General features: G+C 39.3%; 1 protein-coding gene across 2 annotated transcripts in view; it reads left to right on the top strand.

Annotated features, from left to right (window-relative positions):
- Positions 1-274: 274 nt before the first annotated feature.
- Positions 275-26,176, top strand: part of EYA1 (EYA transcriptional coactivator and phosphatase 1) — a 139,163-nt gene continuing 113,261 nt past the window's right edge. For both annotated transcript variants that reach the window (XM_016216049.2, XM_016216047.2), the window contains exons 1-3: positions 275-532; positions 2,036-2,163; positions 22,543-22,620. In XM_016216049.2, the coding sequence (XP_016071535.2) occupies positions 2,040-2,163; positions 22,543-22,620 (202 nt within the window). In that variant the 5' untranslated portion in view covers positions 275-532; positions 2,036-2,039. The remainder of the gene's footprint in view (positions 533-2,035; positions 2,164-22,542; positions 22,621-26,176) is intronic.

Here is a 26,176-nt window from a genome sequence, read left to right as displayed (position 1 = left end):
TAGGGCTAGGAAAGTGTGGGGAGCGGGCGGGGTGGGCGGGAACTCGGTCCAGCTGGTGACAGGGGATGAGAGCTGAGGATGCTGGAGGAGAGGCCCTGAGCCGCCGCCGGGCTGCACACTCCTTCGCGAAGAGCGATTTTTTTCCAAGCACCTTTTCCAGGCTGCCTGGGCAAGGCTGCTTTGCATGTTGATCGGGGGAGGGGTAATCCCGTTTGCAGCTGTCATAGGCCAGTGATGAATCACTATCCAGTCATTTGGCCGCCGTCCCCCCCTGGCCAGGGGAGGAGGGCAGACCTGCAGGAGGAAACAACAGTGGAGACCTCAACTTAAAGACAATATGCCTTTCACTGCTGCAGCACCTTCCTTTTTCTCTTTTGGTTAAAAGGGAGCATTGTGGTTCTCAGCCATGTGCTCTGTGTAATTAAGAGCTGACACCGAAGCAGAGTTAACAACAGCTTCTAATTTTTTACCCCTGATCACAGGTGCAAACACCTCAAACCAGTTCAGATGTTGCTGTTTCCTCAAGTTGCAGGTAAGGATATTGTTGATATTTGACATTTTGGGAGATTACCTCTCCGTGACCCATATCTATTTTTGTCTAGTATTTCTTAATTATTGCTATTAATAGCAACAGCCTGCTTGGAAATTACTTAGCCATTCGTGTGTGTGTGTGTGCGTGCGTGTGCGTGTGTGCGCACGAGCCCGTGTAAAACATTTTGAGTATGTAGAAGGGGAATAGGAGCTTGGGTTTGAAAATGATTATGGGCTATGGGTTCTGGAGTTAGGAAAACTGTGAATGTAGAGGGGATTAGGAGAGAGAAATTGGATTTTAGGCCATTTCTAGTTTGACTTCAGAAGCTTCGGGGAAGTAAAAACTCACTCTAGAAGAAAAATGGTTCGTGTTAAGCCATTTTAAATCAGTTTATGTGCAACCTCCAAATTAAAATGACTTTTATTGACCTAGTGAGGGTGAGGAGCATACAGTCTCAGCTTCATAAATACAATCTTAAACACACAGCCCCCTTTTAAAACACACATAAATTTAAAATAAAGTGAATGGGTCTTAGATTTTCAAAGACTTCAGGAAAAAAGACGGTATCTAGGTATGTTTTTAGTCACTTTAAATAAATCCTTTCCTGTCCTCTTTAGTAAACATGAAATGTCCATGGATAGTTGTACAGTTGTGAACATGAGTCGTGGCTTTTGTAGAGTAAGTAACTGCTGAGCCTAAGGACTTTCAGGGGAGGCTGGAGTGTTTTTATGTGGTAAAAACGCACACTTGGAGCACTGAAGTGGGACTGCCACTTCCCTGAGTGACAGTGGAGGCATTTCGAGCCCCGGCCTTGCCCCTTTCAGTTGGGCACGCTGTGTGTAATCCACAAAGCAAACAGGAGAGCCGGCATCACCATGTTTTAATGCTGCATTTGTTTCAAGGGAAACAGAGGGACAATTAAGCAGTTTGCCAGAGTAAACACAGGCATCAGAGCTATCTCATTCCCTGTCACTAGACTATAGGCTCCAAGTGTTTTATTTGGTTTGGGGACCCATTAAATTACAATTGGTTGGTAAATTATAAGGGAGTACTTCATGCTAATTTATCAGATGAAACAGATTCCATAGAAGAGTGATTTTCTTCTACTTGTTTACACATTTCCTTTTAGGAAAATAATGCCTTTTTTAATGTAAAAGAAGCATGACTGCATTTTTTAAAAAAAAATTAAAATGGATATAATTGCCTCATTAGGTCTTGTGACTTGATGAGCTCTGTAAAAGAAAAAAAAAAAAAAGCGATTTGAAAAGCCCCATGTGAATGTTTGGCTAGGTAGGGAAGGCAAGTGGCTGACACCTTCCATTACCACACGTTATGAAAGGGTGACTGGAGGTAAAATGTAAGATGAACTATTTCGAGTCTGAGAAAAGAGATACAATGGGACTTTTGTGCGAATGTGTTTCAAAGGCGTCAAGTCGTTAGCGCATTAAATAGCAGCGTTATGAATTTGGTACATCTGTCAAACGGAAGGCTTCTTGTCTCTAGGTCTATGGAAATGCAGGATCTAACCAGCCCGCATAGCCGTCTGAGTGGTAGTAGTGAATCCCCCAGTGGCCCCAAACTCGATAACTCTCATATAAATAGTAATTCCATGACTCCCAATGGCACCGAAGGTGAGTGTCTGCCTCTCACTGTTTCCTTTGCACCTTGCTTCCTCGCCGCTGTACGCTTTGTTGCTAGGTGGTTATGAGCTCAGTTGTCAAATCCGTGAAACTGCTGTTCTGTTTCCCCTTTAGGTAACTTGACTCATGAATCAGGACTCATCTTTAGTTAGGAGCTGCAGGTCACTGCGTTATTATAACACTGCGTAGACTGGTTTTATTTTGCATAGATGCATATTTACATGCATATTATACATCTGGTGTGTGCATAACATTTTTAACCTTTCTGTTTTATCTTCTACTGACCATTCTCCACAGCACAGTATCAGCTTGCATTGTTTTTGCTGATGGAATTTTGGAATTATTTTCTTTATTTTGCTTTCCCTTTTGTTACTAAACATAACCATTTGTTACATAAATGTAACATTGGACTGAATTGTTTCTAAATATCAATAAAATAATTGGTGTGCCTAGTGTTCTTGGGGCTTTGGACATTAAGTTATAAATAAGGGGGGGAATTTATTGTTTACAAATATACAACCTCATTTGGATGATATACAAAATTTATTTGCTTTCTTAAAGGTTAAATAGTATATTTTAAACATAGTACTATTACAATTATTTTTGTATAATTAATACATGAATATTTATGTGTATGTTACATAAGTAAAATTACCTACTTTAATCCACAGATACCTAAATCTAAACATGTAAACATGACTATGTGTATGTATTGTAAGCTGTTATTCACATTTAGGCACTAAGTATGTTTTTAAAACTTTAGCATATAGACGGATATGTTACATGTTGCAATGTATTTATTTCTACCTTAGCCTAATGAAAAATTACTTCTTCACAGATGATATTTTTGCTTATTTATTTCCTTCTAAACCTCTGGACCTTGATGAACTTAGAACATAAGTTTCACTGGAAGTTCAATAAATTATTCATGCCAGAATTTCATCCATAAACATAATTTTCCAATCACCATGGTGATCTTTTATCACATTTCTTAAAAATAAACAAAACTAAATGCCATAAAATTGTTTGTTTGATGTAGTATTCCAATATGTATTAGTGAAGGCTTTTGAAACTAGTAATGTTATGAAATTTACGATAATAGAAAAAATATAAAATCAGGTGTTTTTCGTGTGGGACATCTTAATGTTTATACCAACAGTGATTGTTTTTAATGTGTAAATACAGGGGTGGGCAAACGTAGGTTTACAGTTCATATGGAAAAGAATTAATCAATAATAATACAAGAATAAACTCTGTTTCACGTACTCACAACTGTAAACCTATGTTTGCCCACCCTACGTGTGTCCACCCTTGTAGTCTGTATTTTCCATCGAGGTAAATACTTTCATTACCAGTGTTTATGAAAGATGGTCAGTGTCAAAAGTAGAAACTTTGCTGATCTAGCAAAAAATTAATCTCTGAATAAGGTGCCTTTTCATCTGAATCTCTTTTCTCTCCATTTTGATAACTGATGAAAAAAAACCAACTTTAAATTATTTAAAGAAAAACAACCCTAGGGTTTAAATAGATTTTATAGAGCCAATAAAAAAGCACGCAGTCCCTTTTCCCCTCCTTTGGAATTCAGGTGCAGGTGGAAGGAGGCTAGTGCACAGTGTAGACCGGGGTGTGCACAGTGACACACAGGTCCCTGGGCTGGTGGGCCCCACACCAGTGTCCTTGAGCACATAGACACTGACCTTGAGCAGGTAGCCAGAGGGGGCCAAATGTTTAATAGTCATTCTCATCACTGAAAAGTTCATGTAAGATAATCACTTAAAGTAACTTAAATATAAAGAAGATTATGTTAAATTATTTTGCTTAATAGAATATACCACTATATATTGGTAGGATTATTTATGAAATAATGATAGTTAATTTTCTTATACATGAAGAAATGAAGGGCAAGATGTTTCATTTTGTCATCATTTACTGGCAAATCATCTCAGACAGAACAAGAACCACACAATATTGAAACCGACTATGTGTTGGGGACCTCCCCTTTGGATGGCTCTGTGTGAATGATGTGTGGTTTGTTTTTTAAGGGCATGTGGAGTGGTAATATGTTCCTGAGTATTTACATTTAATAGCCGATATCATGTTCATATTCAGGAATATTTGTTGCACAACTAAAATATGTTCAAAATAATAAAATACGTTAGATAATTGTGTAATCTGCTGGGCCATTCAGTACGGGAAATACTTAGAAATTGTTGCTTATCCTTCAAAAATCTCAATTATCTTATATCTTGGAAATAAAATTTTTAGACCAATTTCAGATAAATACACAATTACTCATTTCACTCTGTTTTCAGGTATCCTTCAGTGGTGGACTTTGCAAGGGATCTAGTAATTAAAAAGTGAACTTAGAAGATGTCAATATAAATTGTCAGAATAATAAATGGAATTTTGGTCCATCTACTGGGATATTCAGTTTTATTTTAGTATGTAGTTTGAACATATGGACTCAAACTTTCTTCACGATCCCTGTTACATGCCTGTTTAGATGCAAACAGTATTAGAAAGAGCTGGGTTATTATTAAGTTTGTGAATCAATTCATCATGCTACTTACATGTTCCTTAATGCGTTGGCTTCATTCCTCTCAGTCACCACTAGAGGAGTTAAGCTTAAAATTAGTGAAGTCATACTGGTTGGCAAGCTTCCCTGGGATATAACCATTATAGATCTTCCTATTCCTTCTTTGAAAAATTGTATTTGTTTTGAAACCACCAGTGTTTACCAACGAATTAGAAGAATGAAAACCAAGAAATTCATTAAAATTTCAAAGAGTGTTTAAAATATCAATCACCTCCCCTGACTCCCTAACAAATATTTCTTTCTAGCTATCTGGGCCGTGATTTATATTTAAGCGACTTCACTGCAGCCCAGTTGAAGCTGGTCTCCTTAATTAGGTCAACAAAACTTCCATGCAGTTTGCACAGTTGTTGGCTTCGCCCACATTTATATTGATTGTCTTCTCTCACTCAGAGCCATTTTTTACTTCCTGCCACCACTTGTCCCTGTGATGAGGCTAAGAAAACATGAAAATCTCCTGTATCAAAAACCATAACTTCATCTGAAAAACAAACAAGAAGGGAATGGAATGGAGAGGCAGAGAATATTAAGTTTCTCCTTAAGTCTGCTGCCAAATTATCATAAGACTCAATGTTTGTAGGTTCTGTACTCACAGGCTAGCGCCTATTTTCATGGTTCATCTAAGGGATAGAGACAGAAAGACACTGAGCTACGGCCTCAAATATTGTGCTTTTTCATTTCCTAGATGAAATGTTCCTTAGTTAGAAGAGTTGTTTGTTTCATATTTCAAAAGTTTCAACCGTTTCATACTTTTATGTTGGATTCCAACCTCTCGGAATTGTTATTGTTGCAGTTAACTGTTGGTTTCACCCAGTTGATAAATCTTTGAATTATAAAATATGAGTAGGTGAAAATATAAAACAGCCTAAGTGAATGCTTGATCTACATTCAGAAAAGCACTGTTGGGAGTGATATGTTTTCAAGTGAATTAATCAATCTTTTAGTTGCTATTAAACAATTAAAGTTTGACTAGAGGAGACTAGTGGATGGTTTAGAAAACACCACTTGTGGCTTTTCTTTTAACTGTTTTTCCTAATCTTTTAGGCAGTTAGTCTTCCAGGGTAGGATGGAATAGAAATTTCTTATTAGAGAGATTGTTAAAGTATAATTTTTAAGACTTTTAGTGGTGATGCTTTTTTACATAACTGTGGAGGCGTCAGATGTGAGAGGATTTCCAATGTGTGGGTGTATGTTCTAGCCTCAGCTTGGTAGAGGCTGTGTGCTGATGTTTGCGTTGTGTGAGTGTGAGAAGCAGTTGGAAAATCTTCCTTCAGAAGGACTCAGGGCTGGAGGAGTAAAAGGGTTTTTATTTACGGACCTAATTAAGGCCTTGTTTGCAAAGCAGTGATTTCTTCCCATCTTTGTTTTTCCTGGTTGTCTTAAGTTCTTGGGGGCCCAGGATTGGTCGGTTCATATATTACTGGTTTCAGTGTTTATTTTTGGTTGTCTGGGGGCGAGGAGCAGAGAAGAGCAAACAAGAGGTGTGAGCAAGCGGAACTAAGAGCTCTAATTCTGAGTTTTCTCTATTGACAGTTTAGATTCATGCGTAAGAAGAATCTTAAGTTTGTCTTAAGGCAAATGAATCTGCCTTTAAGTGACATAAAACAAGCTGCAGTTGGAATCCTCCCTACAAATAGGGCTTCAGGAATTCTGTAATTCAGATAGTAATTTTGAATGGTATATCAGATTTCTAAGATGATAAGCGATACGATCTTGAATTAGGTGGCTAAATTTTCTGCATGTTAAGATGTATTTAATTGTGTATTGCATATTTTAGGTCACAGGTTAATTCAATTATACAAATTTGTATTACCAGAAGTTATTTTCTAGTTGTTTTATCATTTCTACAAAGCTTAGAACATTAACAAATTATCTGAAATTTGTTTTTCTCACTGTAATTTTAATTTAGTAAAATACAGTTATATCCAACTAGAGTATGTTAAAGAAATCTTATGTATTAGAAATATGTAAACTGGTATGAGTGTGTATAAAATTATGGTTTGAGGCTGCCTTTTAAAGGCTGTATTTATATGTTTCTGAACAAATATCCTGTTGTCAATAGAAAATGGTAATCTAATTTTATTGTTGTTTACATTCTGCACATGATTTAGTTTTTGGAGATTAAGGGACATTGTGAGTAAAGGAATTTTCTAAATGACATTTTTAGCGTTTGTAGCCATAGAATTTGCCTCTTATAAATTATTGTTTAGCAAAAGCCAGGAAAGGGTGAACAAAATAACTTGTTAAGGATTTTATGTTTGCCTATGTAGTGTATGAGAATAATTACCACGTGCCTGTTGCTAATTAATAATAATAATGGCTACTTTTATGAATAACTTGTCAGTCACTATGCTGACAATTCCCATGATTTATTCCATTAATCTTCAGAAAATTCCTTTTAGGTTGCCAACATCATAGTTAAGAGACAGGGTTTGAATCCAAGCTCCATTTACTAGCTGTGTGAGCTTGGGCGAGTTAGCTTCTGTGTGGCTCAGTTTCCTTATCTGTAAAATGGGATCATAGCAGAGCTTCGCCAGGCTTGCTGTGAGGCTAAGTAAAACTTGTAGCACACCTGGAATATACTAAGCGCTCTGCATCTATTAACTTCTAGGCCGTATGTAAATAATAGTCCTGACTGTAGTACAAATTGCTATTTTACACACAAGAGACTGAGTCCTAGAAAGTGAAATGCCAGTTTGAAAGGCACATGGTTGTAAAGAGGCACCACTGGTGTCTGACTTGGTGTTTGAACCAGGTTCTGAGTCCAGAGCCTGGGTTTTTAAATCCCTGTGTTGTTCTGTAGGCAGCATGAGATTCCCCTCAGCTGCCGATGCCTTTTTTAATCCCTTCACACCAAACATCGGTGCCCTCACTGCCACATCGGTGTCTTCAGGACCGGAGAACACCCTCCTCTATCAAATACTGAGCTGTAAAAGGACCAATGGCAGAGGCTCTGATGACTAAAGGACTTCAGTATGAGGACAACTCCCCAGGGTCGTTGCACTCTGGTCTTTAAGTTCTTGGGGGGGGGGGTGAGATGTCTCCCCGGAGTCACACGTGCACAGCCTAAAGCATCAACAGGGTAACTTTCAGGGGATTGTCTCTTCCTCATTTTCAAAGCTTTAGACTGAATGTATAATTCCATCACCGTTCATCTATGGTAAGCCTCTCCGGGATTTAATGGAGATAGGAAGTCACCTCTGCTTTTCATTATAAGTCATCCTAATGTGCCCATTTGGACTGGAGCAGTATTACTGTGAAATTACAGAGCAGTTACAGTTTTACTACTGCAGAGATAAATATGTCCTACCTTAGAAAACATTTTTAAGTGGATGATAATTCGGTCACATTTCTCTGGACTTTGAGAACCAGATGACATGAGCAAAGCACAACTCAAAGAAGAAGCTTAAGTGGAATTTGCTGAGGGCTCCATAGGAACAGCAGTTGTCAGGCCGAGCGCTGGGGACATGCCTGGTCTGTGTCCGGAAGGGAGAGGATGACGGGGTGTGGGAGAGACAGAGGAATAAAGGGGTGGGGTGTGTAGGGCCTGGTAGGTTGGCCCATACACTGTAGCGCATTATGTAGAGCTGTCTGCGTCTTCCCTACTGAGAACAGGAACGAACGGCAAAGCTGATTGCCTGAAACTAGGCCCCGAGTTTGCAGAGAGCCGGGCTTCTTGATAAACGTGACTCAATGGAGACAATTTTCACCTACTCCCAATACCTGATAGTTCCCAGAATCACAGTTTGGTCTCATCTCTCCCCAGGGGGTGGGGCAGAACTTTGTACAAGAAGTAATTCCTTTCCCTAAGAACACCCTCTCTCTCGGAAAACTTCTGGTTCCATCCAGGGAGATGCATGAGCCTTTAGTGAGTGCTGGTATTTAGGCTAATCTCATCCCTTCAGTCATGGATTCTTTAAGTAATTCTAATTTCTTATGATGGTCAGAGGTGCCTTGGGGTGAGCAGGATATAAAGTGGGGTGTGTGTGTGTGTGTCTGTGTGTATCTGTCTGAGAAGCTAATCAAGGACTGATACAAAGTTTTAGGACCCCAAATTATAGATAAGTAAAAGCTGATGATGGTTATGTTCCTGATAATTTGCTGGTCTTGCAGAATTTTCAGTTTTATTTCATTCTTCCTATCACACCCCAAAAAGGTAGACGAGCTCTACCAAACACATTCCAAAGACGTATATTTTATTACTTCCATAATACAAATTGGAAACATTTTTTTCTTACATAAAATGAATCGTAATCTAAAATGCTTGCCTATTTTATTCTTGCCCCTGTCACTGAAAAGAATTTTGCATGGAAAGAATAAATTTTAGCAAAGGAAATAATATGAACTGAACTGAGTTCTGTTTATTGAGAACAGCATTTATGTGCTTCACATACTTTATTTTACCCTCAAAAAAAGGTAACTTTTGTGCACCTCATTTGAAAGCATTTTAGTGACTAGTCTGTGTTTATACAGCGTTTTATCTGTGCCGGAGATGAGATTCAGAGACACGCAAAGCTGATTTCATAGTTCACATTCTTTACACTCTAAAGGGTGGACTCTCCAACAGCCAAAAAGCTTAGCTCTTCCTGAAGTACTTTACCTGCCTTATAAAGTGATTATTACCTTATCTAAGACTGTGACCCAATGAAGGAAACATCTCTCTGTGTGTTTATATGTGTGTGTATAGAGTCTCCAGGTTCCTTAAACGCAGGGACAGACCTGCTCACTGTTGTGTGCCCAGCATCTAGCAGAAGGCTTGGCAGTGATTAAGTAGTCAACAAATAGTTGTTGAATGAATGCTCCTTATTACTAAGCAAATAATACAGTTGAATAATTGTAAGAGCAGAGACTCATTCATTTTATGTACAAAGCATTACCAGGTTTAATAAGCATCTAAAGTCCATTTCCAAATATTTGAAAATGATCATTTCACAGACCAATTCATATAGTAGCCATAGGCTGTCCACGCAGAGAGATCAGCCATCAGCCTTGCTGCTGATTTGAATTTGATTTGGTACTGGCCCCTGTTTGTCCTGCACTAACAACATGTCAAAGTTAATAGCATTTAGCAATGATGAAGCAACTTCCACATAGTCCAAGAAACAACGGAACGATATTAAGATCAGGCATTTAGTACACTGGGTTTAGTATTCTTACTTGATGGTAAGGAATTATAATTGGCACTAAATAATAATAAATTGTCTATTGTTAATTTTATTGATGTTTGTATTGTTTATTTTTGTTTTTTAAAATACTTTCTAATTGATTTTAGAATGAGAGGAAAGGAAAGAGAGAGAAACATTGATGTGAGAGAGAAACATCAATTGGCTGCCTCCTGCACACACCCTGACTGTGGATCGAGCCCACAACCTGGGCATGTGCCCTGACTGGGAATTGAACCCACCACCTTTCAGTGCACAGGATGACACTCAACCAACAGAGCCGCACTGGCCAGGGCTATATATTATTTTTATATGTTAAAAAATATATAAGAATATATATCACACTGTATATCCATCATTGCATTGTTAATTCATTCAAGAAATATTTATTAAGTGATTGTGTCTAGAAATTTACCAAATGCCCTTCTTGCCAGGAGAAGTTCATAGTGTCCCGTGATTTGCAAACCTGCGGTCAAATGACTGTAACGAGGGCTGTGTTCTGCCGAGGAGAGAAGCAGCACCTAAGCAGGGCTCAGTGATGGGGGATGGAGACGGTTTCTACACACTGATAACACTTAGAGTCTTGAAGGAGAGGCAGGAAAACACGGTGCCAAGCCTGGAAGAAAGAGGGAACAAGAATTATTCAGCTGTAGCAAAGACATCTCTAATCCCAGGGACTCTGTGTGCGTGTGTGTGTTCTGAGGGACATGTGCAAAGTGCACAGAGATGGAGCTAAGAGTCACCCAAACATGATAAAGGACCTTTGGTGTGCAGTTCAGGGGTTGGGATTCAACCCCGCAGGAGCTGGGCGACCTGAAGGCTTGTAGAGAGTGATGTGATTGCGTCTGTGCTTCAGAAGTATACATGGGTGGTATTTTAAGGGATGGTGGGTGGTGAGAAGACTCCGGGTGAGAAGTAATGAATGTATTTCTATCTGAAATATATCATCATTTCTTTCAGCATAACTTTATATCAGATACTTGCGTTCTAAAAAGTAGGGAATGAATAATATTTAAAATACAGGAAAGTGTGATGGTGAGAAGATGGATTTCGCACTCAGACTAACCTGGGCTAGGGAACTGGCGTGTGGGCTTTGGGAGGCCGCAGAGCAGGGCGTTGGGAGAGGCCCTGAATCAGGCTGTTATTTCTGCCACTTACCAGTTGTGACCCTGAATAATTCCATGGCTGCTCCGTGCCTCTGCTCCCTGGTCTGTAAAAAGAAGATAATGTCCCCTGCCTCCAGGTGCTGAGGATGGGTCATGAGTTGGAAAAGCACTTGGAACAGTGTGTGACTCCCAGGAAGTTCTGATATCCATTGGCTATTGATAGCGTCGCCGTCTCTGATCCCCGAACCTCTGCTTCTCCATTGAAAACTGGGGCTCGCCCCTTTATCACAGGGTGTCCCGACCATGAATCTATCTAAAATGCTAAGCATAGACATCAGCATCTACTACATGCTCAAAACATAGCAGCTCTTGAGTAGTAATAAATGTTATATTTTCTAAAAACATATCCACTAGGACTGGCTGTTGCAGTGTCTCCTTGGGAGGAGGAAAGGACGTTCCCTCTGAGATTCCTTCCACTGCCTAATGGCCTTTGCAGGTTCTCTGAGCCCTGGGGTGCTCAGCGGGTACTTGCTTAATCAGTACACAGTGGGGTACGGTTTATGTCTGGGTACTCCTGTGAGTTGGCAAAGAATGGGAAGAGATGGGAAAGGGGATGGCCTGAGATGTAAATTTGGTAGGTTGATTACATTTTAGGCAAGTAAACCATTTTTGCCAGATTGATATGATTGAGGTTCTGAGCCCAAGCCAGCTCATCTGCTTCCAATCTTGGTAGCTAGTTTATTTTACCATCTGCTAATTTGCAACATACATTGATACACTTGTATTTGATGTCCTGGTATTCTGGGCCTTTCCTAGTGCTGCGCCTTTCACTGATGGCGCAGATCTCCATCCCATGAATGATGGATGATAAAACCCTAATCAGAAAATGTTTGACTTTCCAGTGGTTTCATAAAAGGTATGGTAATAAAAGAAATTTGAAACTAGCTATGTGACCTTCGGTTAGTTTTTAAACATCTTTAAGGTGCAGTTTCCTCATCTTCGAAATGTGACAGTTATCATAAATATCTCATCAAATTGTCATGAGAAAACCAGTTATCCCTTAGAATTGCTTAGCACAATTACTGGCATGTACTAGGTGCTCAATAAATGTAAACTACTTTAAATACTCTTACTTTTCCTTGCTAAAATTCTACTTAAATATTGCCTATGCCAAAAATTGAGATTGTTACATTGCTATCTTAATTCTTAAAATTCGAGCAATCTTTTCATACTGTTGTGTTCTGCTTCCATTATTATAACCTAAAAATATTTAAATTCCACTTTGGAATTTAAATGTGGGCATCTGTTAAAAGTCATTCAGTGACACATTTAAGATTTATGCATTTAATTATACATAAATTTTACTTAAAGGAAAAAAGTACCATAAAAATGAACTCTAGTTAACGATATAAATGCTGAAGCATTTAGTGTATTATGTCTCTAACTTATTTTAAATGAATGAAAAATAAGATGGTTTTATGAGGAATAGATATGGAAAAGTAAATGGAAGGTTCTGTATTTAGGAAATTTTTATAATAAACTTGGTGAAAAAAATGAACCTAAAATGCTTAATGTGTTCCTAGGAAGAAAATATTTTTTACTGTGTGCAAAGAATCTACCAGATTCTAGCAGATATACTGAGAAGTATGTGACACTATTCCTACCTTAAGGAGCTCACAGTCTGGTTTGGAGAGAAAAAACTTTTTGAAAAATTGGCAAAAACTAAAAGTTATTTCATAATATGTCAATGAAATTATGAAGATGAGATTTTCAATCTGTAGCTTAGAGATCCCTAAGAGGTACAGATCTAGTACCGAAGGTGAGCAGATTCTTTTGTGCAAAACCTTTGTAGGATGAGGAAATTAATAGGCCACATATCAATTTAACTCTTTCTCTCATGTAGATGTTCTGTTTTTGAAAATATGGATTTTCTTGCTGTTACGCATTTTCTCAATCAACAGATTAAAAATAAGCTTTCATTTGGTTCTGAAATATTTTGGTGTTAGAAGAGGGCTTCATTCTCAAGAAGGTTAGAAGCCACTGATCCAAACAAAAGTGCTCTCAGAGTTCAGAAAAAAAGAGCTCTTCAGCTCCCTGAGGCCTGGCCAGGCTTCAAGAAGGAGATGGAATCTGAGCTGAGTGTTGGGAAATGGGTAGTATTTGAATAGGTTGAGAAGAGATGGAATGCATTCTAAATGAAGGAGCAGTAGGAACAAAGGTAGGATAGTTCTGGAGACTGTGAGGAGACCAGTTATAGCTGAAGAAGGAATTGATAGTAGATAAGGTTGGAAGGATCAGCTGGAGCCAAACTGGGGAGGACCCAGAATAGGCGGCTAAGGAATTTGGACTTCATCCTGGAGCCAGTGGAGAAGCCACTGAATATTTTGAGCAAGGGATTGATATGGTGAAAGTGTTTGAGGTATTAATCTGGCAGCAAATTCAAGGGTAGATTGGATTGGGAAGAGATGAGCAGCACCATGGAGTCTCATGTAATCTACCCAAATTTTACGTGTTAGGAACCTGAGCTAGTTGTGGCAAGAATGAGCATTGTAAAAAGAAGGTACTTGGACTTGCAAGAGATATTTCAAAGGAGCGGTCATCATTTACCACATATCATATCTTTTACCAAAAAAAAAAAAAAAAAAATAGCTAGTCTAGACCTCTACAGCCAGTCGCTGCGCAGTGCTACTCCAACATGCTACACTTCTGTGAACGACCAGTTTCAGAATTGACTAGCATTTCTCGTTGGCCATGTATACCCTTAAGTTCAAGTTTAGTCTATACTTGTTGATTTGGTTTTCATAAGGTTGTACCAGGTGTACTATTTTGAAGAGCTCAATATTTTTCTACCCTCTTTTAAGATAAAGAGGAAGACTTGAACTTTAAAATTTGGGAGTGATACAGTAACATGCCAGTAACATGGATGCCTCGTTTTCCAAATGGGTACTGGCCAAAGGAAAAACATTTGGTTTATGGATATATAAACTTTTAGATAAAGAAGTTATAGTTAATTGGCTACTTATATTTATTATTTTAATTGTATGTTACATAACAAGATACATAAAATATATAAATTTAGGAATATCGCTCTTTTCCACTTTCCTATTTCATATAATTTTATTCACCCTCTTCGCATGCCTTTGGTATCCTTTGCCCCTTTTTGAGTCATTTAACATATTTATTAAAACATACATTTCCAGTTCTGCCTCATGGTTTGAGACAATACTCATTAAATCTGTGAATAATATGGAAATCGCGTTCAAACTATAGCATAACATTACAATGGCTGTGCTTTTCTTTTGTCTTAGAAGTTTATATTTATTACCTGTACAGCATAATCATGTGCACTCTGGTTTTTTCATGGGTTCTTTTGGGGCTTATTTACAGCAATATTTAATATTTGCATTTGGGTGGTCATGCCTATGAATTATTATTAAAGCTCTAATTTATTTACCTCTCCTTTTGCTGATTTAGGCAGAGTTCTCTCTAAACATATAGAAATCTCAATGATTGATTTTACTTTATGATAATGGGTCTTCTCTAAAGAGTATTTTGTTCAAAATGACATAACAAATGTGTTATGTCTTTTATGCGAGAGACTTTACAAGAACCTGCACATAAGTTGACTGGGTGATAATTTGGGAGGAATAAAACATTATCTTATATTTGAATATATACACTTTTTTATTTTAAATTTCCTTTTCAGTTATGATTTCTTTTCAATATTATCCTGTATTAGTTCCAGGTGTACAGCATAGTGGTTAGACAATCATATACTTTACAAAGTGGTACCCCCAATATTTCAAGTACTCACCTGGCACCATATGTAATTATTACAATATTATTGACTGTATTCCCTGTGCTGTACTTTACATCCCCATGACTGTTTTGTAACTGCCAGTTTGTAGGTCTTAATCCCTTCACCCTTTTCACCCAGCTCCCCAACATCCCTCCCTTCTGGCAACCATCAGTCTGTTCTCTGTACCTATGAGTCTGTTTCTATATTCTTTGTTTGCTTATTTTGTTCTTTAGATTCCACAGATAAGTGAGAACATATGATATTTGTCTTTCTCTGTCTGACTTACTTCACTTAGCATAATACTCTCTAAGTTCATCTATGCTGTCAGAAATGGTAAGATTTTGTTCTTTTTTATGGCCAAGTAGTATTCCATGGTGTAAATGTACCACAGCTTTTTCCCCACTGTCTTTTGAAGGGCACCGGGGTTGCTTCCATATCTCGGCTATTGTAAATAAGACTGCAGTGAACGTAGGGGTGCATATATTCTTTCAAATTACTGTTTGGGGATTCTTTGAATATACACCCAGAAGTAAAATCGCTGAGTCAGAAGGCAGACCCATTTTTAATTTTTTGAGGAAACTCCATACTGTTTCCACTGGCTGCACCAGTCTGCATTCCCACCAGCAGTGCACGAGGGTTCCCTCTTCTCCAGGTCCTCGCCAACACTTGTTGTTTGTCGATTTATTGATGACAGCTATTCTGACAGGTGTGAGATGCAGTTTCATTGTGTTTTTAATTTGCGTTTCTCTGACGATTAGTGACATTGAGCATCTACAATTTTTAATTGCGCTATGCAATGTACCCAAGGGTGTGAAGTCAGTTGCAAACTGTTTTTTCAGTCAGTTGTATATTTTACCTTCATCTGTCCCCTCAATGGTTATTGAGTTCCAACACTGAGTTAAACCTTGTGCTACGTTCTATTGGCATCTAAAACGGTGATGTTCCACCCGTGAAGAAATTTATAGGATATTAAAATGCATAAGACTATGAATTGTTAAATGAGGTAGAACAGGATATATGTTCTAAAGGAGATGAAAAACTGAGATTTAAGTAGCTCAGGGAGAAGAAAATTCACCCCTGAGTAGTAGATCAGGCAGGACTTCACGAAGCAGGTGGACTTTGGTTGGGCCTTGAAGGAACTGTAGGATTTACTCAGATGGAAATTTTTGTAGAACATTTAGTGCCAGAGAGAAAGGCACTGGCAATACTGTGGATTTGAGGAAGTGTTAAAACATCTTGGTCTGCCAATTTGGTATTAATGTCGACTGTACGTATAGGGACATGTGGTTCTTTATCTGTAAAATGGGATGATAGTGTCACACAGGAAAGGCAGGACAATTAGGTGTGATGGTGTATTTTATAATACTCTTGTATTCTTATAAGTTACTGGTTGTTATACAAAGATAAAATGTGTGATGGAAGAATTGGAAAGTGAAACAAACAAAAAAAGAAAAGAAAAAAGGTTGGTGTTGGAGGGCCTTAAAATCATGATTAAGGAATGGTAACAATTCAGGAGCAAATTGAGAGCCTACTGAAGACCTCCGAGCCAGGAGTGACTCACTCAGATCTTGGCTATGGAAAGATAAATATCTCTGCTTACAGTAGAGAGATTAGCGGCTGAAAGGCAAATTTCCCAGCTTTAAAAGAGAAGAGGTATAAGGTAATTAAGACAGTGACTGTGAAGTTAGAAAGAAGATTGTTGTGAAAGATTAGGATGGTAGAAACTATAGACTTGGTAATAGGGTGTGAAGAAAGGGGAGCTGAGATAAACCCAGCGAAAAGAAAACGTTCCCTCTAGGTGACGTGGCCATTGCAGAGGGATAAAATGGGTCAGGTTGAGTTTGATTGCATCATTGGGATTTGGGGATTGGTTCCCATGGAAAAGATGTGCATGTGGATAGAGATTTGGGGGTCAGCTAAATGAAGCTCATTTTTTAAAATGTGTGGCCAGGAAAGAAATGATTGTGAGAGAAAATTCAAACAGGTAAGAGGGAGGTGGAATTATAGAACCAGAGAGAAAGGAAGAAAACCCAGAGAAATACATATACAAGGAAAAAGAGAAATATTGCTGAGTTGTATTGATCAATGATGATAAAAGTGTCAGAGAAAGGCTCATTACAGAAGAATTAAGGAAAATGAGGACTGAGAAAAGTTTGAATTAGGGAAGTCTTTTTAGTAAACTAGTAGCTATCAAGGAACGATGCAAAGGATTGCAGAGAGTAGATAAGAATTTGAAACATATTTTTAGGAAACTTGGTGATGAAAGAAGGGAGAGAAATATTATGGTGGAGAGAAGATTTTTAAAAATTAGGGAAGACTGTCCATTTTTGTAGATAGAAGGGAAGTAGGCTCTTGAGATGGGATGATCAAGGATGTTGAGAGACCGCAGGATGTAGTAATGAGTATTGTTGCAAAGAAGTGTGGAAATGGCAGCAAGAATAAAGGTGTCAAGGTTAACCGTGCTAAAGGCAAAGTGACCTTCACTGAGATTAATCAGGGGGAAACTGAAAATTGTTGCAGGAGGATAATTGAAAGTTTAATGCAGCTTCAACCTTCTTTATAAAATAAACTTTGGTTCAGGGACTTGAAAGTGGAAAAGATTCAGCGGAAGCTGTCTCAGGCACAAGAAATGGAGAAGGGGGTTGTCAAGCAACAGGGTAACTCAAAAGGATATAGAAGCATGAATTTTAGTCAAGTTGGTCATTGTGCGAATTGTGGCCTCTTCTCCCATGCTCAACCATCCAGAACAGCAGCGGAGGGGTGAATGGCCAAAGACTGCCAGTCCTGGGATGAGAGCTTGGCAAAATGGGTGCTTGGAAAAGTGAAACGTCACAGGATCCTAGGGCAGGAGCTCTGGGTTCCAGACTGAGCTGGTTCAGAAGAACAAATAAGGGTTTGGAAAGATAGGATGTTCTGATGGGAATGTCTGAACGAAATGAGCAAATGAAAAACCTAAAAGGTGACATTTCTTGGCAGTAATGCAATTCTAGACAGTGGTGTTACTGAACCATTTAATAACCAAAGTGGAATGAAGGTACATCTCACTGAGACAGAAGAGATGAAGGGATCATAAAGAATGGTAGAGGGATGCTGAACTGAGTTTTTGAAGCCCTTGAGCATTACAGTGGGAAATGAAACAGAGGAAGACCAAGCGTGTGCCCCAAAGACAAGCTGTCCTGTTAGAGTTTGAAGAAAAGTTAGGAGAGGAGCTTAATACTACTTGGAGGGCATCTGCTGCTCACCCAGGCTGGTGCATTCCTGGGTAAGTTCTTCATAACAATTAGGATGGCTCCCAGTTCAGCAGGTAGAGCTGCCCTTTGGGGTGAACTTGCTTTAACTGTCCTCCTAATACGTGGTGAGAAATAACTAATCACATGACTGAATACGTGATCCTCTGATGAGCCTGTCATCTTCCTGAAGATTATGTATATGACCACAGCATTCAGAGTATAACCAGGTGTTGCTTCTTGAGCACAGTCATGGTGTGATGGGTTAGTTGAAAGATCTTTGCAGCTAATGCTACCTGCTCCAATGGTCTGATAGGTCTGTCCTCATTTAAGTTTATGTGAAGGAAGATAGGTGTCTCTTTTCATGGAACAGTTACAGAAAGAATACTGATTGTAATGACCAAGGTATAAGTTTTCCCAGTCGTGATTTAGTCCTGCCTTCTTAAGTGACATCCAGGTTACCTTGATTTGAATGAGGCTCTGCTGAGGCAATGGCCTCATGGTTGATGGTAGACAAGTCACTTAACTTGGAGTTCTTCTAATTTGCTTTTCAAAAGTAAGCTTAACTCTACTGCAAATGTTATAATAGATTTAGCCCCCATGAGAAACACTTTGATTTCTAATTAAAGAGACACTATAATGATAGAGTGACTATGAAAGCATGGCCTCTGGACCTAGGACAGTGCTAAATGATAGATAAGCATTTATCTTTTTTATCCCCTGAGTATATTACAGACGAGGAAGCTGAGGCATGCAGATGTTGAATGACTTTTCCAGGTTTACACTGTTAATAGCAAAGCTAGATTGAAATTCAGATGATAATTCCAAAGCTGATGCTTTAAACTCTTTCTTTGCCAGGAGAAGGCCTTCAGTGCAGCAGAAATAGAATACCTCTACTGCCTCTGAGGACGGTCATTATAACAGTTTCAACGTCTGCCTCAGACCAGGTTCTTGACATACATTTTTATAGCTTATGCATTCCTGTAACGTAGGTATCACTTAAAAATTTTTATACATGAGATAATTAAGATTGAAGAGATCAAATATGTTTCAGAAAGTCTTATAGCAAGTAACTGGGTTCTTTGAGTCCAGAACCAAAGCTCCAAGGCATTGATGGATGGAAGTTTAGGCACCTCTGGAGAGTCCTGCTGCTCAGTACAGCTCGGGCCTAGAGTGCACGGCCGAGTGAAAGAATTGGGGGGCTCAGAGATATTAAAGGGGCAAAGGAGAATTCTGAAGCATCAGATGGCAACTTGGGGTCGTAGAAAAAAATAGACTCTTGATGGGGGCAATAGAGAATAAAAAATGCTGTTTTCTAATAGACCTAAGTCATGTAAGGAAAGAGATAAAAGGGTCCTGTAGTTATTTAGAGGAGAACAGATTGTTCATAGATTTTTTTTTTCTTTTCAGATAGGTGGTTTAGAAACGGGATAATTGTCCACAGATGTGACAGTAGCTTAAATCTCTAAGAGACAAAAAAAAAAAAGTTCAATATGCGGCGTTTTAAAATTCAGAGCCTTGGGGCAGTGCTCCGTTCTATCATCTGCAGCATACTGGTAACCTCGGTGGCGCTAGCAAGCGGGACGGCAAAGTTTTGGTGGCTGGGGATTATTCTTGTCTTTTTAACTTTCCGGTGGGTGTCTGCTTGGCAACAACCAAACCAGAAGTGGTCTCTGTGCACTTGGCTCTTATTCGGAAGCTGCTCTGCATCACAGTGAATCAGCAGCCTGTTAGCAGCGGTCCCTGGCGAGCGAGTGTTCTCTTGCGGCGCCTGATAGCATCACCACCGCCCGGGCAGCCACCTTATGGGCGCCCTCCTCTCTCCAACAGTGAGCCTTTGAAAGTCGGCTTCATTAGGAGAAGGGAGTCTTTATTCCTTAGTGTATGGATGGGCGTGCTTGAACAATGGCAGAAAGGCGATGTACTTGGGGCCTGAAAGCAAAGTATCCTCTCCTTCCCTTCCTATTCTTTCTGCCCATTTTTAATGGAATTTCAAGTATAATCAAGTGTCTCTTGGGAGTGAAAGCTGCATTGGATTAAGCCAATCATATGGGGTGTAGCTGGGATAGGCTTTAGGGGGCAGGAGTCTTCGTTTTGGTGTATAGTCTGGCTTTCACTAGGGATTTTATGGTCCAATCTACAGAATCGTAGGCCTTAGATTTGGCAAAGGCTTAGAAGTAATGAGGGCCAACAGGCCGCTCCGTGGAAAATCCCCCCTTCACCTTCTGTCGCAGACAGCTCAGCGCCTGGCCCAGGCCTGCCAGCCGGTGCCTGGCCTGGCCTGTGAGCACCCCAGTGCGGCGAGGACCGCCCCACGAGCTCTGTGACCCACGGAGGAGTCTGCGATTGGAGACATTAGAGCTGCGTGGTGTCACCAGATGGAGCTGGTTATGATTATGCCTCATCAAGACCGAGGCATGGCATCTCATTCTCCTTGCTTTGTTATAGAGCAGCTCTCATTATTGGGAAGTGCTACTTTTTGCCATTTCTTCAAGCCTTGGAACCAAAAACATCCCAAATTAAATCCCGTTTCTGTCCCTTCCTCTGTGACTTTGGGCACATTTCCTAGCCCCTCTGGTTTTAATTTTTGGCATGTGAAACAAGAAAATATCTAACTAGGGAGTTTGTAAGTTGTGCTCTGACACCTACTTGTAGAACTGTTTGAAAGGATTAATCATGACGTCAGTAAAGAATCTGACGCATAGTAGGTGTTTTACACAACTGTACTCTGCAGGGCTCATTTTCATCTTTTGAGAGGCTTGTGGTATGTGAGTCTGAGCTCAGAATTCCAGTGGTCATCTGTTCAGGACAGAGTGAAACAGAGCTGTTGCTTTATATGTACATTGTAGGAGTTTATATACAGCATTGTATGAGTTCTTTTTAAGGAAGGTAAGACAGGATGGGGACAACTGTGCGGAAAACTTAGGAACTGTGCACCAGCAGAGGCAGACCTGCTTCCCCAAATCTATAGCCGCACAATGGTTGCAAAGAGCAAGATCATTAGGTTGCCTGGAGGCGTGAAGACAGAAGGGAAATGCAGGCTTATGTCAGAATTTATTAGCCTCAACTAAGACTTCTAACCCCAAACAAGTGGTGGAAAAGTGAAAACTTCAGTTACACTATTGTTTGGTCTTCATTAAAACAAGCAGTTGGAGTGATTCCTGCTAGTCTCGCTGGTTTTATTTTTCAATTTTGTTTAGAAACAGTCTAAATAATTAATTTTTTTGAAAGTGACTATCTGCTGCAACTATTTATAATGCCTATTTTAAAACTACTCAGTATGCATTAGTTATCATTTCAAAGGCCCCGGGGATGAATGAATCCTTAGTCTGATGTCTACAAGAGATTGGCAATGTCCAGGGAAGGAACAGCTACATTTTCTCCACTATCTTTTCCTATTTCAGAATGTGTTTAGTTTGTGAGAAAAGCCTCCCCTAATATTCTTGTTAGGGCTTTCATCTAGGAAAGCAAATTATTGATTTTTAGGTAGCTCCTAAAATATTATTGTACTCTTTCTGAAAACCTATTGATGGGGACATATAACTTCCATAAAGTAGGCCAGGCAAATTCTGATATAGCACTTCATTAGGAAAGATGCTAATGCTGTCTCTTTATTCTAAAATAGCCTAAAACTAGGGGAAATGACTAATGTTCTGTGGTGGTCTGGCCTACCTGTTGGATAGGGGTACAGTGATACCATCACTTTATGAGTAGAATGGGTTGCTTAGAGAACCTATAGGATAAATGTTAAGGTTTTTATTTTACAGTCTTAGGAACTTTATCAAAGGTCATATATGTTTGCCACAAACTGACTGCTATTGGTATTATTTGAAATGGAAAACATTTCTGCTTCACTTACACTTAGTGTACTTTTGATACTAAATGTTCCTTAGATACTGACGAATTGGCCACCAGATATGCCTGGGTGGTAATAATACTTCATCAAATGGAGCACTCTGTTTCTTAGCCATGCTGGATAACTGAGAAAGTGTGCGTGCGTGTGTGTGTGTGTGTGTACTTGTGCACACATACACCTGTCCTTGAGCACCATGAAAACCTGCTGGCAGTATTTCCCACTTCTTCAAGTCTTTTTATTCTATCATTTGACTCTGCTTGGCCAAATAGCTACAAACCCATTGTAACTTCACATCCCCGTTATGCAAATTTTGAGTTAAGTTATTTATTAATAAGCAGTTCAATAAATATGTAAGGAAACAATGCATTTAACTACTTTTAGTTTAAGGCATTTCTTTTAAAGGGTAACTTTTCCAACAGATTACTTCCTTAGGGAGAAGATATTTAACATGCCAATGTTGTTTAAAAAGATTCTATTAGGAATATTAATATGAATTGTATTTAAATACAAAAAGACTATTTTGAAAATAATTTCCTATGTAACTATTTTGAATGTTATATCTCTTCTACAATATCTTTACAGATAACTATTAATTGGATATATGATATATGTTGTTTATTTTTGTAGTTAAAACAGAGCCAATGAGCAGCAGTGAAATAGTTTCAACAACAGCAGACGGGTCTTTAGACAATTTCTCAGGTTCAGGTAAGGAATCAGCATTAGATTTTTCCATTAATACAGAACATTATTTTCCAAGTTTATTTATATATACAAATACGTATATGCATGTGTGTATATGCATGGTATGGTGTATATATAATGTTACCTATATCATATAAATAATATAGCTTTTCTCAGAGTGACATATTTGCAATTCTGATGTTTTTATTTAGTATGATAAAGTGTTTGCTGGAAATGTTGGTATCCTGTAAAGGAGATAAAATCAAAAGGGATTTTGTTCGTTTTCTTTCTTCTATAAATGATCTTATTATGTTAATGGCTCCTCCCTTTTTGTCTCATTTGTATGATTTTCCAATCATGAAAATTTAAGTAGGTGAAAGTTGGCCTCTGATACCCCCTAAGCAGACGTACAGGCCATTCTTCTAAGCAAACTGTCATGTCAATTATAGCTCTAAATTAGATTTGTAAAGCAGCTTTAAATCCTCAGGTTAGTTTTAAATTTTTCGCATTAAAAAAAGTCTGCCTGCAACACACAAAATATCCAAATTTCATATCTGTGATAGTGAAATTGCTGATAAGAAAGTGATGGTGATAATAAAGTAACTGTGAGGATATGATTATATATTTGCCGAATTACCCAACTTACGCTATTTCAATTAAAAATTATTTCTATCAGAAGTAATTCTTAAGTGTTTAACCATTTTCGTATTGTCTGCTGTATTTATAAAACTTCCCAAAGGGAAATGCTATACTTTCATAAATCGTGATTAATTTAACCTAGCTTTCAGGATCATTTATTTAATATACACCACAATTAAAAGTAGTTATATGTAGATATAAAATAAAATGGAAATGCAAAACTTTTATACTAATCATACGAGCACCCATCAGTTATCTTTAAAAAAAAAAAAAAAGATTTTTTATTGATCATTTTAGAGAGAGAGGAAGGGAGAAGGAGAGAGAAACATTGATGTGAGAGTGAAAAATCAGTTGTCTGTCTTCTGCATGCCCCCTACCCCACAACCTGGGGAATGTGCCCTGACTAGGAATTGAACCAGTAACCTTTTGGTGCATGGAATGATGCCCAACCAACTGAGCCACATTGGCCAGGGGCCATTAGTTCTTCTGTAAGACACTTACTGGAATTTGGCTTATGCCAGATGATCTGCTTTGTGCTAGTATAGATTCAAAGATGTATGAGAATGGTCCTGGCTTGGGGTTTAAGGGGCTGAACAAATGATCAGACCATCACAGTCCATTTGATAATGGCAGAGGGAAGCCAGGCCTCCCCCCCCCCCCCCAAGAATACGAGGAAGACCGGGTTGGGATGGTGTGGTCAGGGAAGGTTTCCTGGAGGAGATACTCGTACTCAGCCTTTAAAAATGAGTAGGAATACAGGGGTCAGCCCCCCCATGTTCTATGAAGGGAAGAGACAGCCCCTACTCCCACTTATATGAAGGAAAGGGTCAACCCTCCACCCCTAGTTTAGGAAGGAAGGAGTCAGGGTGGAGGCATGGAGACTTTCTAAGCTGATTTTTTTTTTTTTTTTTAAAGGTAGGAATAAAGCACACATGGACCTGGGAGGGGCAGCTGGAGCATTCTGTGGGAGGAGACCTGGGCACAGAGTCTTGGGCCGTGGAGGAGCTGCTGATAGTTCAGCATTTGGGGTGTGCATGCCAGGGAGCAGTACGGGGCCTGCTGCAGACTGTGTGGGACTAGGAGTCTCGAGAGGCATGAGTGTGCTGCGTGGCGTGTGTGTTTTGTGCTGAGTGCAGTGGGAGGCATCATAGGAAGGTGTTGCGTGATCATGGTCACATACAGAATCCTGACTGCAGCTGGGTGGAGGGGAGGTTGGGGAACTGAAGTGGAGATGCTCGTTTTATATATATATAAATATATATATATGTGTGTGTGTGTGTGTGTGTGTGTGTATTTGCGTTAATTTGGGCAAGAAATACTGAAGAGCTGAGGTCAGGTGGTGGCAATGAGTGTACGAAGGTGACAGATGAACATGTATTATGAAATAGAATTTATGGTCATAGCGACCAGTGAGCATGGGGAATGGGTGAGGTAGAGAGAGAAATTCAGAGTGAGGGTATGTAAGAGGAGATGACTGAGAAAGAAGGGTGGTGCCTTCAATTTTGGGTGTGTTAATTGTGAGATAACGTCCGCCTGAAGAAGTGGAACTCGGGAAAGATCTGGAATGGAAATTGTGAAAGTGTACAGGGTTGAAGACAGAACCCAGGGGAAACGTGTATAAGAAATGGGCAGGGCCGGGCCGGGCATGGCTCAGCAGTTGAGCGTCGACCTAGGATCCAGGCGATCAGGGTTCCATTCCTGGTCAGGGCACATGCCCACAGGTTGTGGGCTCGATCAATGGCTCTCTCATCATTGATGTTTCTACCTCTCCCTCTCCTTTCCTCTCTCTGAAATCAATAAAGATATATTTAAAAAAAAAGAAATGGGCAGGGAGTTGAATGAAAACAGAGGTGACTGGGGAAGAAGGAAGAGTGTTGAACTTGAAGTGAAAGTGGGGAATGATTTCAGGAAAGCACTGTCTATATGATAGGTTCACATACAGTGATTAAAAATAGGTTTTTAAAAAAACTTAATGACTTGGGGAAATGTTAACTATATTAAGTTAGGCAGAGTACAAGTAGTGTATTCAGTATATTCACAGTTTTCTTTCTTTTTAAAAAGGGCATTCATATATGTATGTATATATGTGTTCCTGTGTGTATGTATATAAAAATTAATGATGGCTCTCTCTGGATGGTGGAATATAATTTGAATTTTGTTCCTTCTTTGTTTTTTTCAAAAAGATTTTTTTCCAATGCATATGTATAATATACTTTTAAAAAGTAATGATTTTAAAGAACAAGTTGAAAAATACATACTGTAGAGAGAGTTTTTTGAAAGTATAGGTAATAGTCCTGCATCATTTTTTCTGTTATTGATAATTGGACTGTGATAAAGGAATTCCTAGGTTTTAAGAAATATATATCAAAGTGTTATTAAAAGGACATCATGTTGTAACTCCAAAAAATGTGAGATATACATTGTATACATACACACATGTATAGAGAAAAAGAGAATAGAAGGCAGAACTAATATGATAAAATGTCAGCATTTGGGGAATTTGGGTGAAGGATATTGGAACTTCTTTTCCTTTTCTTGCACCTCTTCGCAAGTGTCAAATGATGTCACACTGAAAAATTGAAAACTGAGAAGCGGGTTGGGCCTGCGCAGCTTCGGTGGGTGGCGGACGTCAGGTCCCCTTGAGCCCACGGCCCAGGGGCCGCGTGTCTGGGCCTCCAGCACAGCTCCCGGCCGACAGCATGTGCTCCTGTTTGCTGATGGATGGCTTAACGAACGAGCGGAGAAAGTGGGCACAGGGGAGAGAAAATGCCTGTCCAGTCCATTCGGTGAAAGGTGGCGAGAAGGCGGTCATCAGAAAGAGGGCTGAGGGTGGCATGGGGAGGTCGGGGCTTTTGCTGCCCACACAGACTTTCCGGAGGCAGGGGGATAGTCGGCGGAGGGCAGCCCCTGCTGGGACCGCAGTGGCTTAATCCCAAACCGA

This window comes from Miniopterus natalensis, chromosome 16, assembly GCF_054644295.1.
Source record: "Miniopterus natalensis isolate mMinNat1 chromosome 16, mMinNat1.hap1, whole genome shotgun sequence".
Lineage (NCBI taxonomy): Eukaryota > Metazoa > Chordata > Mammalia > Chiroptera > Miniopteridae > Miniopterus > Miniopterus natalensis.
Note: the sequence above shows the minus strand (reverse complement) of the source record. Positions and strands in the feature narration are given on the sequence as shown.